Below are 19,247 nucleotides of genomic sequence, written 5' to 3'. Positions count from 1 at the left end.
TTTGAAGTACTTAAACATCAAGCATATGTCTAAAAATGACTTACTTTATGTTTTTGGGGTGGATCTACAAGATTCTAAAGTCAAAATGATGATTTTGACAAATTTTCTATCAAAATAGCATGTTTTTATTCAACGAAAATGAGCACAAGTTTGCACAAACAATTCAAACTCTCGAAATATGACCTATAAAAATTAAAAATTGCAAATGTACGTCTCAAAATGGCGGCGAAGTAGAAATTTCATTTTTAACTTTAGAAGCGTTTTTCTCGAAAACTAAAGACTTTCACGAAAAATTGCTAGGAACAAAAAAGTCTTAAAATTTGCCAAGAAATACTCTCAAATCAGTCAAGGAACACTATCAAATTTTTTCAGAATTTTTAGAGACATTTATGGAAAATTGCATTTTCCAAAAAGTCGAAAATTGTCTCACAAAAATCTGAAAAAATTTGAGAGTATTTCTCAATAACTCTAAGTAAAATTAAGATTTTTGGCTTTTTCGGCGTTAATGGGTTAAGGTGAGTTCAACTCTGTTGGAAAAGAAGACATTGGAACAAAAGTATCAAGCGTAAAGGTGAATACACGTACGAGGGTGGTCCGATAAGTACTTAGCCTACAAAAGAAAAACGAAAATTTTGGAAAAGTGGCGTTTTATTTTTCAATATAGTCTCCTTTTAGTTCGATACAATTGGCCCAGCGATGCTCCAACTTCTGTAACCCGTCTGAAAAATACGTTTCCTCGAGGTCTGAAAAGTGGCAGCGATTACCTCCTCATTCGATTCAAATTTCTGCCCGGCGAGTGACTTTTCTACAAACAAAAAGAAGTCGCACGGGGCTAAATCTGGAGAATACGGTGGATGGGGCAGTAGTTCGTAGCCTAATTCGACCAATTTGGCCATGGCGACGGCGGAAGTGTGAGCCGGTGCGTTGTCATGGTGAAAGAGCACTTTTTTCTTCGCCAAATGAGGCCGTTTTTTCTGCAATTCGACGTCGAATCGGCCCAATAATTCGACATAGTATAGCCCTGTGACCGTTTTGCCCCTCTCCAGGTAGTCGATGTAGATCACACTTTGTGAATCCCAGAAAACGGTGGCCATCACCTTTTCGGCCGATGGGGCAGTCTTCGCCTTCTTCGGAGCACTTTCGCCGGGTAAAGTCCACTGTTTCGACTGTTCCTTGGTCTCTGGTATATACCAGTGAATCCATGTTTCGTCGACTGTCACGAAATGACGCAGAAACTCCTTCGGATTGCGCTTAAGCAGCATCAGACATTGCTCTGAAGTTGTCTCACGGTTGCGCTTGTTGTCCGGAGTGAGCAAACGCGACAGCCATCGCGCCGACAGCTTTCTCATGCCCAAAATTTCATGCAGGACATGACCCACGCGGTCTTTTGAGATGCCTACGATCTTAGCTATCTCGCGCACCTTTAATCGTCGATCTGCCACTACGAGATCGTGAATTTTTGTCACGTTATCCTCCGTCGTAGCCGTTTTCGGAGCACCTGGACGTGGCTCTGCAAAAATCGACGTGCGACCATGTTGAAACTCGTTAAACCAATTTTTGACGGTCGCCATCGAAGGAGAAGAGTCACCGTACACAGCATTCAAGCGCTTTTTGATTTCGCTGCGCGGTTTCCCTTCCAAAAACAAGAATCGAATTACCGACCGATACTGCTCTTTTTCCAATTTTCAAAAATCAACGGACACACTTGCTTTCACACACTCTCAAAAATAATCTACATCTCCGATCCGGCTAAAATCTTGACAGTAACCATCGAGAAGGTTGTACTACATGATAGAATATTTCTTTTGCGAGAGTCGCGCCATCGGGCGGTGAGGCTAAGTACTTAGCGGACCACCCTCGTATACTCATACGTGATTAACAGAGCGGCGGTCAGCTCTGCATCGTGGGAGTTTGTTCTTTAATAAACCCAATTTGTTCCAGCTAATCCACCCCGTTACATTATACATATATCTATAACTGTTCATTTTCATATTTCGAGTTACAGAGGTTTGTGATCCACTGCTTCGAGTTATAGAATAGCTTTTGCAGCTATTGGGCTGGATATTGATGGAAAAGCATTTTTTATGTCCGAAACGATTTCGAGTTATAAAGGGGGACATTTTGCATTGTATTTTTTCGAGTTAAAAGAGTTGTTATATGGGATGAAAATTTTATTGAGTAGAGAGAATTTCGAGTTAAGAGAGTTTGAGTTAACGAAGTTCTACTGTAAACAGTATAATTCTTTCTTCTACCAATCTATAATCTATTACAAGTTATAACGAGTCGCATTCTCGTTATGTCTCTCTCCCCCTGCAGCCAGTTTGTTTATTAATCATATGTATACTTTACCATGCATTATAATAATTTGTAATTTGTAGCGCAGTTGAAATGTCAGCGAACAAGGTAAGAGTCGAGCCCTACGATCTATACTATCGATAGTCCCTAGCGCGGATGTCGCGGAGAGACCGCGATCGCGAAGGAGAGAGAGGAGAGCGCGTAATGAGTCAGTTGGCATGCGAGCAGAGACAAGTACGGACGCTAGCATAGTTTGACAGTAACACCCTTTTCTTCTGCGTTACGAGAGATCTCGAGGGAGTAAGCGAGTACGCAGTGGCGATTATACGAGTTCAAAGACCGCCAGCGATAAGCGGAGGCGCATAGCTGATGTGACAGGAATTCCGCCAGCTATAAGGCTGGGAAGCGAGAACGCCCGCGCGAGTGTAGGGCAAGAGTAAGCGTGGTCGCTATCTATTGTTCGTGCGTTGCTGCCGTTCTGATAACCGACGACGACTACTGTAAGTACCTACTCGATTCTCTCTCTCTCAGGCTCTCTCTCTCCCCTATTGCTTGCTAACTGCATTTGTCGCTTTAGTTTTTCGCCCGGCTTACGCACTCTGTCATTCTGCTCGGCATTGCGTCCTGCCTCGAGCCGCCTTAAGCGAATTCGTTGTCCGATCTTGCTCGGTTGCTGACGAGATCGGCGCGCTGCGTTGCGTCGTCCCCTTGTTCGCTGCCGCTCACATTTCGCCACCACACGCGCTTGTATGTATTCGTAAGTGCCTGAAATACAAGATTCGTTCTACCAAAATTCGCCGCAACTTATTCCGATACACCTGCCCTGTCGTATAACTACTTCGCCGCGAGACTCTTTAGGTTGTCCCTCACCAAGTAACCTGTGGCTCACGACACTCTCCGCGGGCCGAATTTCTACGTAAGGAAGGAGGCAAGCTGATGCGGCTGGACCCAAGCACTGTTCGCACTGGCGCACAGGGATGTCTTGGATAGCGCACTTCGCTTTGTTAAAATATTAATCCACGACAACTATTTATTATATAACTGATTTAGCCCGGAAAGAGCACGAGCTAAAACCCCGTTATAAAGTGGACTTCTTAAATTACAAGAATTTAATAAAGATTTTTTCAGCATTAATTTAATAATATTTCACATAATAATATCGGACAATTTTTAATTGAAAGTCTTACACTTTAATATACCTTATCAGTTAATACACTTTTAATATCTATAAAAACAAATATACGATCCTGTTGTAGTGAAAGTCATTGAATAAAGACTATCAATAATAATTAATTTTATAGCTTTATTTTAAAATTAAAAACAATTACATATTCAAGCAAACAAAATTTTTTTCACAACGTGTACTAAACAATACATACATTATTCCGACAAAGACGAATACTTACACATTGCTATAATTATCTGCAACCTAGCCAATTTGGATAAATTATGATACCTATAAATAATACCTTTTTTTAAATTATTTGAAGAAAACAATAAAAAATTTTTGTCTTAATATATTTACCAAATTAGTAGTTTTCGTATTAAGAAAAATCATTGCTCTGCTCATTATGACTCAGTTTCAATGCTCTATCTAGTTCATTATAAGTATTGACCTTTTTTTGGCTTATCATTTTTGCTTTTCGTGTTTCTAATCTTCTCTTGTTTAAGAAGGCCATTCCATGAATCCTTAAGTGCTTATCAACACATGAGCTGTCTTTGAAAACAGCCATGCAAACGTGACATTGATTATTAATTGTTACTTCACTTCTCATTCCAAAGTTCATTATATCTAGAGCATAATCTGGATATTTATTCATGTAGTTAATTGGATCATCTATTTCATGAAATGCTTTCAAGTGCATTTGTAAACTTGGAGATACAACAAAATTTTCACCACATTCCAAACATATCAGATTTTTTTCCGAAAGTCGATGATTATTATAAATATGCCGTCTCAGACTAGTTATATTTGTACATATTTCATCGCATTTTTTACATTTAAAATTACCTTTGTCATCCATAATCGGTTCTGGTTTTACATATAATCCAGAAGTACGATCAACTGTATCATCAGATTTTTCCGATAAAGATCTAATGTTCCGACGTTTTCTTTTTTGCAATCTTGTATTTAATACTTCAATAGATTTACGCTTGTTATTATTCTTCTGCATATGCGTTTGGACACTCATATCAGGTTTAAAAATACGAGATAGTTTTATATATACATGATAAACTTCATAATTTTCAGAGTGTTTAGTACCGTAATGATGATTCAAAGTTTCCCAAGTCGTGTTTATCAAATCCCCACATAAATGACATTTAAATTCACACGATTTTACTGTACTACACTCATTATTAAAAAAGCCAATTCTATTTTTATTAGCGATCTTTATACGTATAGCTTTGTTTTTTTTACTCGGAGTTTTCGAAACATTTGACAATGATAATTGTGGATGCAATCGTTCTTTATTTGATTTTTTGTTACTACTTTGTCTATTATCATTATTTGATGAATGAGACCAACATTTTTTTAAATTTTCTTTTACTTTTAAGCTATTATTTGTATTTAAACGTTCTATAATCGATTTTTTTCCAATCAAGATATTATCTTGTAATAAAGTTGCTTTTGATTTAATGTTTGCGTTAAATTTCAAATTCTTTTGTTTCTTCTTAATAAGTTTTTTGTTTGTAGGCTTGCCCTGTTGCGCTGTAGTTTCTTGTTTTTTTATATTTTTATAATTTTTTTCATTTAATTTATGAAACACCGGATCATTATCCTTTCTTATTTTTATAAGCGATTTGTTCGCGCTATTTGGTTGATTAAAAATTCGTGGTTGCAATTTTTTAGAATTCATTACTTGTTTTTCAGTGATAGGCCATTTTAATTTATGGCTCCGTAAGAATGACGTTTTTGATAAATTGACTTTTTCATTATCTGCCAATGATAAATTTTTTAACTCAATAGGTGGTAAATATATTTCATCCTTTAATTCGAATGAATTTCTACTTTGATTTGGAATTTCTAATCCACTTTGAAATATGTCATGACCTTTCATTTCGCTTGGTAGATAAAGATTATACATTTTTTCGGATGAGTTATTTTCATTCAATTTCTCATTAAAATCTATAGCTTTAGGTGATTTTATAGAATTTTTACTATGCTTTGTTTGTTCTAAAATTATTTTGTTACATAAATATCCAGCATTTTCTAATCTTCTACTTGTTAAATTATCAATATTTTTATTTACTTGTGTATTTGAATAGCTACTAAGTGTAATTGAATAAGTTGGATTAGCATTTAAAGATAGACTATCACTAATTTTATTTTTGGTCCAAAATTCCTTTTGTCTATTCTTTGATTTTGTACCCTTGCTATATTTCATTAATTCAAATTTTGCATAGTCATAAATATTCTTTGAATCATAAAAAATATTATCTATGTATGTGTTTGAATAGTAACTTTTTGCTTTAAGGTCGATCATTGTATAGCTCATTGAAGTATTTTCACTGCGGTTTGAAGTATTTTGCTCATCAGGCAACAAATTAATTACGTATGATTTTGTATCGATAAAATAACATTTAGTATTTAACAGATAATCAGGTATCATGCAATTAGATATATCTTTTTCTGATTGTTGTCTTACATTAGTTATTGGTGATTGCTGTAATTTTAAAATATTTTTATTACCAATAATACGAATTTTTTTGTTTGGCGAATTAAAAACTTTTGAATTCGATTCGGCATTTAAACTTTTTCGGTTCAAATTTATAGAAATATTATTCTGAAGATCTCTATTTTGACTAAAGATGTTAGTACTTTTTCTTGTAAATATCCTTACCTTTTCTTTTGGCAAAATCATACTATGTTTTGTAATAAAACCGTCGTGACCTTTTTCTAAATTACTAGATTCTTGAGTGTCAATATCATTAGTGATATTATTTACAATATCACTTTCAAAATTCCTGTTTATATTTAATGATATATCTTTGTCATGAGTGTAATCGTTACTTACTTTCAATATAGTACTTCTTTTAGTAATAGTTGTCAAATCATTTTCGTAAAAGTTCTGTTTTTCAATTTCATTAGAGTTATTTTCATAATTATCTATTATATTTCTGTTATTTGATTTATCAATTTCTTGATTTTTAGTTCGTGGTAGAAAAGTAAGTTCAAAATTTGTATTTAGTAATATATTGATTTTGTAATCCTGATGTAAATTATCTGTTTGATTTGATTTAATAGCTTCACCTTCATTATGTTTAGCATTGTGAATGAAATTAGATTTAGACATAACATCTGACGTTAAACATGGATTTAAACATGTTACACTCAAATGTTCATTGATAGTGTTCGTCACATCTTCATGAACAAGAGTGATTCTTTCTGAAGTTTCGTCTTGGATGATTTGTTCTAGTGTATTATTTTCTATTGATATGTCATGGTTCAAAGTATTGTTCAGAACATCAACCTGATTCATTTTTTTAGTGTGAATACTCAACTTATCATCAGAATAACTATGTTCAATGATAGTTTTATTCCACAGATCATTTAATTGATGAATATTATCTCTCAGATTCTGTCTATCTTTTTCAAAATCTAAAGAACCGTTATTTTTTAAATCTTCCATATTCATGTTTACAAATTGAGGTAGAATATTAGGATTTTTCTTACTTCTTTTATTCATTCGAGTAAGAAAATCGTTATCATTTATTATTAAATTTTGATGATTTTCAGTTGAAGCTATATTTAAAATATCATCACTTCCAGGCTTTGCCAAGATATTTATCTCGGAATAATTTGATGATTTCGGGATACAATTTATAACATGTTCCTGAACTTTGAAGGGTTTATTTTGACTGTTGCAGTCATCAAATTGTTTACTATATTGACTTTGAGAGGTTGAGAAATAAGATTTTTCACTATTATGAGTTTTCGTAGGTGAATTATATCGTAAAAAATAATCAGAAGAATCTAAAGATTCTTTTCCGTGTAATTTATCACCGAGAATTGGTATGAAAGGAGTAATATTTTTTGCAAGTATTGAGAGTGGATTTTTATCAATTGTTAATAGACTATTTTTTCCTTTACTGGAGTCATCTATAGCATATTCTTTGCGTACATTTGTCGAAATTGCTGTATAACAGTCATTTAAGGGTCCTAGTTTAGTAAAAGACTTATTATGTACTTGTTTTTTAAAAATGGCTTGAATCTCTTCCATTGACAATATCTCATTTAAAGATTTTTTACTAATAACATTTGATAACTCAGCCAAATGATTTTCATAAATGTGTGTTTTTATCGATTCTAATGTTTCAAACTTTTTTGACATATCGAAACATAAATTACAATAATAAAATGTAATTTCTTCAATGCATTTATGATTCATGATATGATCGTTATAATATTCAATGGGTATTATTCTATCATCCAACTGACAAAGAAAAAGCTCTAATGGCTTGGTGTAATTTTTTACTTCAGGGTGGCTTTTTCTTATATGACTTATGTAGTATTTCTCATATTCAAAAACCATACAACATAAGCTACAAGCAGTTATTTTCATACTATGCATTACAACGAAATGATTCATTATTGCTTCCATGCTACAGAATCCACCTATTTCACATATGGTACAAAAAAGAAAACGTTTTGCAAATTGATGGAAACATTTAGTCCACGTATGAATTTCTAAATTTGTAGAAGATAAAAATTCTATTTCACATTCGGGGCATTTAAAAGGATATTCCAATTGGTGATATTTCAGATGATTATCAAAACGCTTCTTATTTCCTTGAAACATATTACATCTAAAACAAACAAAATTAAAGCATAAGCAGTGATTTAGTTCAACGAACGGTTCTAGAAATCCTGTTGAATAGCTAGCTGATCGCTTAATTTGATGACATGTAGAACAGATACTACTGCTTGTTGTATTGAATAATAAACCACCAAAATCATCTTCAGTCGATTGCTTTGGTAAATCTATATTTTCGACTATATTCTCTAGAATACGTATTAAATTTGTATGCCCTTCAATTATTTCATCATTCAGAACATAAAATTTCTCTGAATATTTTTTGCTTAAACTTTTAATATGGTCTATCTGAAAATGAATTTTATTTTTATTTATTTTACTCAAACTGGATAACATTCTTTTCCTGTATTCTGAATTATTCTCAGGACAAATTTGTTTCGAAATTGCTAAAAAGCTTTTGCCTTTTTCACTATTTTTTATTGTTAAAAATTCCAAATCCTTTTTTTTAAAAAGCTTTTCAAGTATCAGTTTCGTTGAAACATCCGCACGTAAATCTACATTATCTTCAGATTTTGACATTATTTTTTCCTGTTTTTTGATAATAATGGATGAAGGTCTACTAGGAATATTAGTACTAGGAATATCGGGAATATTTTCTTTCGGTATTTCCTGTATATCATTGTTTTCAGAGACTACACTGCAACTTTTATGATTTTGAAAATCTACATTTGGACAGAATTTAAGAACTTGTTTTTGTGGAAGTGCTATAGAATCTGATTCATTGGTTGATCGAATAATATCAGTGATAATTTCATTTTTTGTGTATTTTGAGTGTGGTATCAATGAATCAGATTGATGTAAGTTATGAAACTGAATGGTCTTAGATTTTTTTAAAAATTGTACTTTATCCGATCTTATAATGCTTAATTTTTGGGAGTTTTTTTTATGCTTAGTATGTGAATGAAAGGGGTCAATGTTTACCTGATCACTTCTTTCTATAAAAATTATTCTATTGTTTCTTACTTTATCCGATAAATCAGAACTTTTAACTGAAGGTATATTTGCAGAAATTTTCGCCGGTATATTGCATATTGATGTTGAAGTTCTTTTATTTGAATATATTTGATTATAATGTAAAGTTCGGTTATCTGTAAAATTTTCTATTAATGAGGATTGAGAAATGTTTGAGGATTTTCGATCAAAAACGTTATCTTTCGAAACTTTGGGAAATAAGTTAATATTTTGCGAATTTTTTTCGGTAGGAGATAGAGCAGTGTTATTTTGTTCTATTAAAGGAAACTGACGTATTCTTAAATTTGATAACTCTGATGATTCTATAAATTTAACAATATTAATGTCTGATGTAGAGGTAGACATTTTATAATAAATGCAATTCGAAATCGTAGATTTTTTTTTTATTATGTTCTTTTTACTATGTTTTTTTTTTAAATCTAATCTATTATTCAAAATTACTTTGATATTGCTGTTTAAAAGTTGCTTAATTTGTTGTACTTCAAAAGGGTATTTCTTAATTATATTTGCTATCGGATTATCTCCTTTTGCCATTCTCCACCATTTATGAATTTTATTTTGCCACAGCCAATCAACGATGTGGATATTTTTTAAAAACATAAAATCTATTAAAGCCTCACTAATCATTTTCAAATGTGGAAAATATTCTATGCTAATGCCTGTTGGGAATGGTAATAACATAAGTTGGTGAATATATATTTCTTCCATTCTGTGTATTTTCATGTGTTGTAATAACTGACAAGGATTAAAAAATATTTTGACAATTCCAGGATCAATATCTCTATTTAATCCTCTATTTTGTAATGCTTTATATTTTTGATGCTGTAATTTTATGCACTTATAGCAATATTGCTGTTGTCCAGGTAAATGCTCGCATTCCTTAAAACAATTTGTACACCAATATCCTAAAATCCAACTTCCTCTTGATAAATGTTCTTCTAAACTTGCGGCATGGTAAAAACTAGAAAAAACATAATTTTATGTATAAAAATTAAATATAAAAAATATATAATAATAATTTAATAACTGATTTAGCTAAAAATGTGATAGATCTATTTATCATGTATTAATAATATGGCTACCTATGAAATACACGAAAAACAAATTGATATTTTCAAAAGACAAAACAAGAAACTATAGTTATAATAAAATTCTATATTACAAATAAATTATATTTTAAATGTTTTCGGTGGTGATAAATTAGTTAGCTTAATGAATATAATCTATTATTGAAAGTGAGCTTAACAATAAAAGCTTTTGACTAACAGAGTTGACAATTTGATAATTCTTAACTCCAATAACAAAGAAATTAGGGTTTACTCATCATCCATTTTCGATGACGGGAATTTTTAAGAGTCCGGCATTCCATAGTCATGAGATTATTATTCATACGTTTTTTGCTATTTTTGATGTTACATAGCATCTTGAATACATTTTTCTTTCAAAAACGCGCTAAAGCATCACATAGGAGCTGTGTTGCCCTTTGAAATCTATTTTTCGGATTCAAGATGGCTTTTTTTTCATCGCGATATCGTTGATTGAAGTTAAATATTTTCATAGTTTCGTAACAACGTTAAAACACCCTATATAGTGTGACGGCAGGCCGTAATTTAGTTTCTTTTTAAACTTAATTAATTTATAGAAATCCATATTAAGAACATAATGAGAACCTTCAAGATATATAAAAAAACAGGATTGAGAGTCGCTACTAATAACATTTCCCATGAGGAAAGTATATCTGAAAGAAGGTGTTGATATAAATACTGATAGTGGCCCAAACCGGTGTACTCGACCTTACAATCGCTGCTTTGTCCCATTCACGTGTTGACAGGAGCCTACGATCATCGCGTATATATTTTGAAGCACTATTCCACGGATAATAAGAGGGGTCATAAAAATACAATCTATTTTTTTTTCCCACCGAATTTTCTCTTTGTGAGGAACTTTACAATTTATTGAAATCGATTAAAATAAAATTGTTGAGATCCGGAAATTTTTCTTATTAATAGATAATTATGGCTTCCTGAAACCTATAATCGAGTTCTTATTCTGAAAATAATTTTAGTCAGAAAACACTAAAAGAATATCCACAATATTAAATAGGTTTTAATTAATTTTATAAGTTCCTATCACAAATAGTGATTGTTTTAATTACCATCGTATTATCATGCGCATTTTTTAAAGATATATTATTTATCCAGTTCAACCCTTGCAAGAATAAAATAACTAGTAAATAATTTCATGTTTTAAGCAAAAATAACAATAGAACCGTAATGCATTTTATAATAACTCTTAGAAGTTTTTGAATTTTTCTAAATATTGTGACGGGCGAATCGACCGTTGAGTTCGCTCGCCCTGTTCGCCTCTCTCTCTCTTCCGCGTGCCGCCCCCTGAGCCGCTGCCACATCGGTCTCGGTTGATAAAACCGAGTATCAACGCACGATGTGGCTTTGTTGCAGGTTTGATTCCTGATCGGCGGAGATGCCTGGCGTTGGAGGAATGGAGCGAGAGCGGAGAGCAGAGGAGGAGAGGGAGAAATGGTGTCGCCGGCATGAGTCACACAAGTGTGCGTAACTGGAGGCGCTCGGCCGATTGGGTACCTATAGGGAGGGGCGCGTAAGACGTCGCGGAAAGCGCGAGATCGAGGCAGCAGTATGGCTTTGACCAGCAACCATTTCGAGCTAGTTAAGCCTCGCGACGAAAAAGTGCGTGACCAGTTAATTGGCACCAAGTGAATAGTATCGAAGAGGAAGACCAGCTGCACCTACATAGATATCCACCTTTTGAGGACTACGTAGTTGGCCTAGCGGACGTGGACTTCCACAGCAGCGCTTCCTCCTAAGGTCAGGTACCCTTTTTCGTTTCTCGGTGCGCGCCTCGATTTCTCTCTCTCTAAGCATCGTATCGTCCGGACGCGGACGAGTGGCTGCGTGCGTAAATTCGCATCGCACTCGCGGGAACTCGCAGGAAAGTTGTAAGGCGATGTTCTGTCTCCTGTGCGTTAATCCGCACGGAACGGACTAGCGCGGACTTGGCCGACGCACACGTCGAACGCCGCATGTAAAAACAAGGAGTTGTAATAAAATGTAAATAAATATTCGAAAGGGTGAGTTTCTTTGTATAACCTGTAGCTCTCGTAACTAGGCAAATCGCGATTATTGACACTACCGGACGACATAAGCCCTCGTTAATTTTCCGCGACGAAGCGAATACGCCTTCTGAGCCTTCCCCCTTAAAATAATTTGTGACGCGACGTTGTTCGGGCTTATTTTCCAAGCGGAATTTAAAATTATTAACGTAGGTGTTACAATGTTTATAATAGTTAATTATTGAATTATTAGGGCATCGCACGCAGGTTAAGCAAAAAGCTAGCGTTATACTTCCGACAACTGCTGGGAAGAAATTGATTAAAAAAGGCAAGCTAAGGATAGGATGAGCCAACTACAGAGTACGAATTCGAGAGGCAACTCAACGATGTTACAGATGTCATGAAACGGGACACATAGCTAAGAGATGCCTATAAGATCGCTCCAAGCAATGCTTTACATGCAATAAGGAGGATTACAAAGCGGTTGATGTCCAAATGCCAAGAAAATGGACATAGGACAACGAATGAAAACAATCAAGTAAAATGGTTGGAGTTCTCAAAATAAACCTAAATCACTGCGAGGCCGTACAAAATCTACTGCCACAACTAGTAGCGGAAAAGAAGCTAATATAGCGATAATTAGTGAGGAGTATCAGGACTTGAAGAGCCCAAGCTAGATAAATGACACCATGGGTAGGGGGCCATATAGATATGTAAAAAGATATGAGTACATGCAGGGTAGACCATTTAAATCGACCCATTCAAATATCTTTGAAAATAATCGGTAAAAAAATCGTTCATACACAAAATGTCGCGGACGAAAGGGGCCGTCTAGCTGTAAAGTTCATTTTGACCTCGAACTTTACTTTCAAGAGGTTATTTGGAGGTCAACAGGTCTTTTTTCAATAGGAACCCCTTTTTTAACACTGGATTTAGAATGAAAGGAGGAAAATTTTACGTTTATTGTCTAAAACGATATTTCCAAAATGTTTTTATTACACTTACGAGATCATTTAAAGGTTACATACTAAAAAATACCGTGGTTGCTATTTAATAGAATTTTCTGATAACCTAATCATGATTGGTGTAATTCCACGAGAAACAACTTAAGAACTCAATAATCCAAATAACCGAAGAATCCTAATAACCCAAATAATCCAATAACCAATAACAAAACTAATATCAAAAAACTAATAACTCAATATTACCTAATAACCGAAAAGGTAGAATATCATAAAATTTAAAAATAATATTAACAATAAATTAACAATAATATTCAATAAAATCATCATCCAACAGAAAATAAATATTCACTCAGAAAAATCATAGTTTGAAAAAATTCTCAATAATATGGGTTCCCAATGAAGAAAAACTCTTTACCTCCAAATGACCTTGAAAGTAAAGTTCAAGATCAAAACCAATTTTACAGATAGATGATCTCCTTCGCCGGCAACAATTTTTGTACGAACCATTTTTTTTATCTATTATTTTCGAAGATATTTGAGTGGACCCATTAAAATAGTCCACCCTGTACGAGGTCTGTCTGGAAAGTATCGGGCCTACCTTTATATTTTCGTGCTAGCGTTATTCTTTATCATCTGGTGGGTGGCATCCTTCAAAGTAATCCCCACTTGATTGAACAACACGGTTCCATCGATGTTTCCACTTTTCAAAACAGTCCTGAAACTCACTTTTAGGGATAGCCTTAAGTACACTCGTCGCATTGTTTTCAATCGTTGTTTTGTCATCGAATCGGTGTCCTTTGAGTGGTATTTTTAGTTTTGGAAACAACCAAAAGTCACAAGGGGCTATGTCGGGACTGTATGGAGGTTGTCGAAGCAATGCGATATTGTATTTGCTCAAAAACTGCTGCACAAGATTGGATGAATGCGTTGGCGCATTTCCGCAGAAGTGCGGCCGTTTTCTTCTTACTACATCACGTAAACGTTTCAAAATTTGAAAGTAGTATTTTTTATTGATTGTCTGACCTGTTGGTGCATATTCGTGATGTACAACAACTTCAAAATCGAAAAAAACAATCAACATTGACTTAACATTGCTCCGACTTTGAAGTGCTTTTTTTGGTCTTGGCGATTCAGAATGCTTCCACTGTGAAGGTTGTTGTTTTGTTTCAGGATCATAACCATGAACCCATGATTCATCACCTGTAATAACTTTTCTAAGCACATTATCATCATTATTGACCATTTCCAGATTGTCCAGAGCGATTTCTAAGCGAATGTTCTTCTGCTCTGCTGTGAGCAATTTTGGGATGAATTTCACACACACGTGTTTCATTCCTAAATTTTCGGTTAAAATTTCTGAAATGATAGTTTTTGGTATCCCAAGGTCTTCTCCTAGTTCTCGCACAGTCATACGACGATCTTATTTGATTGCAAGTCGCACGCGTTCAATATTATCTGCGGTTTTTGTCGTCGAAGGCCGGACGGAACGAGAATCACTATCGACAGAAGTTGCGACCATCCTTGAACCGTTTATACCACTCTTTTATTCGTGTTTTGCTCATACACTCGCTTCCGAAGGCCCTTTGCATCATTTCAATAGTTTCCGAACTCGTTTTTCCGAGTTGAAAGCAAAATTTGATGCAAATTCGTTGATCTTGTTTTTCAGGCATTTTTGACAATATCAAAATCCGACGAACGCGAAAAAGGCACTGTAAACAAAGACACGCTGCGCATGAACTATATGTCCGGCAGGTGTCAGTAAGTAACCAATAGATTTGTGAGGCTTTACAGTTGACGTTTTTGTCCGGTAGAGGTCGCTCGAACCCTATGGCGTGAAGATATAAACGTAGGCCCGATACTTTCCGGACAGACCTCGTATGTAACGTTATTCATGAACGTGACTACTATTGGTTAAAAAATGATAGGCCTCTTCGTTTATGAGCATGTAGCTTTATAAAAATAAGTAGCACAATGATATAGAAAAAATAGGGTTGAAACTTTTCGTTTTGCGCGTCAATTGGTTTTCTGTGATCTATCCAGCTTAAGTAGCAAAGTTGTAATAGCGATTAGAGAGAAGAAAATATGGAATTTTGCACTACTTTTTACAAGGGCAACTTCAGAAACTTGGCATTCTATCAAAAATCATGAGAACATCGCGAAAAAAATCCAACGTATAGTTTGAGACCTGCTCAATGAAATTGCGATAGCATTAAAAAACAATTAATTATTTTATTTTTAAAATGTGATCTAGTATTAGAGGCTATTGAGATCCTTGCCCACATTTACCATCAGAGCAACTACTTCCTTCCATACCAGCAATCGATAAAAAAATCACCCTGGTGTCAGCATTTTTTTATTGAGTCTGAATGAACTGATATTTTATTTATCGGCGTACGATTGGTGGCATCTCGGTGGACGTATACAGACATTGGCGTGTATGTCGCAGTCCGATGTCACCGTGCGTGCGAGTGATGAATAATGGGTGGAAAGAAAAAAAATACAATTTGCTATATGTTAAAAATAGTATTTTTATTTATTCATAAAAGACATATACAATGTTATTTTGAACATATGACGTTCCAAAGTTTTTAAAAACCTGACTTTGGCATTGATTTGAAGTTGAATGAGTAATATTTTGTAGCTGATTTCCATGTAGACTGTTTGTCTTCTTTTTTAGTTTTCGAGTTCCCGTTGCTCTGTGGGTGACGAGCGTACTGTACACTATTATTCTGGCCCATGTTGATGAATGACAAAGTATTCTAATGAGTGTGGTTTGTAATAAAAACCATTTGCTTATATATCCACAGGTTAAATTCTGCTGGAGAAAAAATCAGGATGAACCTCGTTTTTGTTCTGTACCCAAGCTTTCAAACGATCACTTTCTCTTTCAAATTATGAATGTCAGAGTAAACGTTAATGAAATTCATATCGAGTTCTTCTCTATTAAGATCGATGTATACGAGGTCTATCCCAAAAGTATCCGACCTACCTCGATTTCTCGGCGCTTGATTTAATATTCGTTAGCCGGGAGGAGGTATCCTACAAAGTAATCCCCATTTAATAGAATAAGACACTCATATCGATGTTTCAATTTATTAAAGCACTCTTGAAAATCAGATTTCGGAATCGCCTTTAGTGTATTTATCGGATTAGTTTCAACAGTTTCTTTACTGTCGAATTGATGTCCTTAAAGCGGCAATCAGGGAAACAGCCAAAAGTTGCAGAGATTTATATCGAGATTGTATAGAGGCTGGCGGAGCTGCGTAACACTGTGTTTACATAAATACTGCTGCACAAGGTTTGATGTGTGCGCGGGAGCATTGTCGTGATGAAGAAGTCAGTCATGAGGTTCCCAAAGTTGCGGTCGTTTTTCATCTCGTAATCTTTTCAAAATTCAAAAAAAAATAAAACTTAATACTCTTTGTTGATTATCTAGTCTATAGGAACATATTCGTCCTTAAAGCGGCAATCAGGGAAACAGCCAAAAGTTGCAGAGATTTATATCGAGATTGTATAGAGGCTGGCGTAGCTGCGTAACACTGTGTTTACATAAATACTGCTGCACAAGGTTTGATGTGTGCGCGGGAGCATTGTCGTGATGAAGAAGTCAGTCATGAGGTTCCCAAAGTTGCGGTCGTTTTTCATCTCGTAATCTTTTCAAAATTCAAAAAAAAATAAAACTTAATACTCTTTGTTGATTATCTAGTCTATAGGAACATATTCGTGGTGCACAACGCCCTTATAATCGAATAAAACAATCAACAATGACTTGATATTGCTTCAACTTTGAAGGGTCTTTTTCGGCCGAGGCTCAGATGGTAGCTTCTACTGCGAAGATTGTTGTTTTATTTCAAGTTCATAACCAAACTTTTATCGAGAGTGAAGCAAAATTTCATGCGAATTTGCTGTTCAGTTCATTATGCTATTTTTAGCAATAAACGAATGGCGACATACGCAAAAAAGTTGTTGTAAACAATTAAAAGTTACTTGGGAACTATGGTGTTTTATCCATATTTCGGGCTACTGACGAGAAGACGAGGTATTGCTGGTGATGTTTGTATCCCTTAGACGTCGCCTGAGTCTCTCCACGCGAAGATATGAACGTAGGTTGGATACTTTTCGGACAAACCTCGTAAATATATTTTTTGTATCTTACATTTCAATTCAGTTATAAGTTTTTTGTATATTTTGGATTTTTATCAACAAACTGTTTTGTAATTTAGTCAAACCACATTCAATTTGAATATCTCCTAGTTTAAGTCCAAGCACGTCGACACTAATTTTTAAAACGATGAGAAGAAGCTAGATGTTTCGAATGAAATAGTAATTGTAGTGGAGGTAACTAAAAGAAACAGTACTTGAATTTTCATTCGTATTAATTTTTTTAGTAAAAAAATTGTTTTTAGTAAAAAAAATTTCATTGCAAATTATCATCATAACTATCATTATATTTATACAAGTTTTACAACATGTCCACTTATAGGATTATACTTAATTGTACGATTTTATAAAATAAAAAAGTATGCCACTGTAACACCAGGAACATTATTTTGGTGACGGTGACAAAATGTTTTTTATGTCAAAAGACACAGATTGTTGTTGGAATTTGAGGGTCACTTTGTTTTATAAATTTTTGGAATGTGTTTAAGGAGACTCATGAATCATAATCATAAACACACAGTAATCCTCATGAAAAAAAACATACGGAAACGACTGACTGAGTTGACTAGCTTACTTCTGTTGTCAGTATCTACTAACATTTCATTGTTTACAATTTATACAACTAGCCGCAATATTCAAACAGTTCAGACGCGACGCAGTAAGTAACCACGAATATCGCTTAGAAATCACATCGCGAAGCACAAACGCAAGTAAATTAGTGAGTGTGAATTTTAACAATCAAAATAATAATTAATTCATTGTTGATGTAACAGCTGACTGGATAGCTCTATAAACGAACTATCCGCGAGGTGAGGCGTCATTCGCTTTTCTGCATTCACATAGAATACGAGGTTTGTCTTAAAAGTATCGATCCTATCTCCCTATCTCCGCATTGGTGTTATTCTTTATCATCCGGTGAGTGACATCTTTCAAAGTAATCCCCATTTAATTGAATAACACGATCCCAATGGTGTTTTCACTTCCTGAAGCAGTCCTCGAAGTCAGTTTTGGGAATTGCCTTTAGTGCTTTCATTGCATTCGTTTCAACCGTCTCTTTTTCATCAAACCGATGTGCTTCTAGCGGCATTTCAATCTGGGATAGAGCCGAAAATCGCAAGGAGCTACGTCTGGAATGTACAGAGGCTGGCGAAGCTGTACGACTTAGTTTTTGTCAAACATTACTGCACAAGGTGTGATGAATGCGCTGGTTTATTGTTGTGATGAAACAGTTAATCACCGCATGACCAAAGTTGTGGCCGTTTTATTCTAACTGTGTTATTCAATACCTTAACGTAGTATTCTTTAGTGATCGTGTGACCTCTTAAAGCATATTCGTGGTGCACAACGCCCTTATAATCGAAAAAAACTATCAACATTGACTTGATGTTGCTTCAACTTTGACGGGCTTTTTTCGGCCGAAGCTCGCATGGAAGCTTCCATTGCAAAGACTGTCATTTTGTTTCAGAATCATAACCAAACTTTTACCAAGATTAAAACAAAATTTTATGCAAATTCGTTGATCTAATTTTCCCGTCATTTTTTCGAAATATGACAAAGGCAAAAAACACACTATAAACGAACGCTTGCCGTTCACAAACTAATACGTTCAGTCGCTAACTGCGCACACTAATGAGTTCGTGAAGACTTGCTGGTGACGTCCATGCTCCACAGAGGTCGCTCAGAAGTTTTGACGGGGAAATATGAAGATAGGCTCGATACTTTTAGGACAAACCTTGTAGGCTTTTCACTAATTTATATACACATTATTCTTTAGAAAAAAATTGTGTAATACTTATAAAAAGTTAGGACTAGACTGTCATAACTTGAATTACATTTCAAATTTCTATTATAGTTTCTTTTTATAGTCATAGAGGTTATCAAAGCAGCAGCAAAAGCACCCAACTACCTGCCTACCAGGAGAGTAAAAGAAAGTTGTCCTTGAGCTCGAAA

At 34.6% G+C, this 19,247-nt stretch overlaps 1 protein-coding gene across 3 annotated transcripts in view; it reads right to left on the bottom strand.

Moving 5' to 3' along the window:
- Nucleotides 1-3,629: 3,629 nt before the first annotated feature.
- LOC131674380 (uncharacterized) overlaps nucleotides 3,630-19,247 on the bottom strand; it is a 107,941-nt gene continuing 92,323 nt past the window's right edge. For 2 of the 3 annotated variants that reach the window (XM_058953059.1, XM_058953218.1), the window contains exons 3-4: nucleotides 3,821-10,044; nucleotides 3,630-3,751 (exon numbers count right to left, since the gene is read on the bottom strand). In XM_058953059.1, the coding sequence (XP_058809042.1) occupies nucleotides 3,840-10,044 (6,205 nt within the window). In that variant the 3' untranslated portion in view covers nucleotides 3,630-3,751; nucleotides 3,821-3,839. Of the gene's footprint in view, nucleotides 3,765-3,820; nucleotides 10,045-19,247 lie in introns of all 3 variants that reach the window. The other variant, XM_058953142.1, reaches the window with a different exon arrangement.

This window comes from Phymastichus coffea, unplaced genomic scaffold (assembly GCF_024137745.1).
Source record: "Phymastichus coffea isolate CEN01 unplaced genomic scaffold, Cenicafe_Pcof_1.1 PCOF00001, whole genome shotgun sequence".
Lineage (NCBI taxonomy): Eukaryota > Metazoa > Arthropoda > Insecta > Hymenoptera > Eulophidae > Phymastichus > Phymastichus coffea.
Note: the sequence above shows the minus strand (reverse complement) of the source record. Positions and strands in the feature narration are given on the sequence as shown.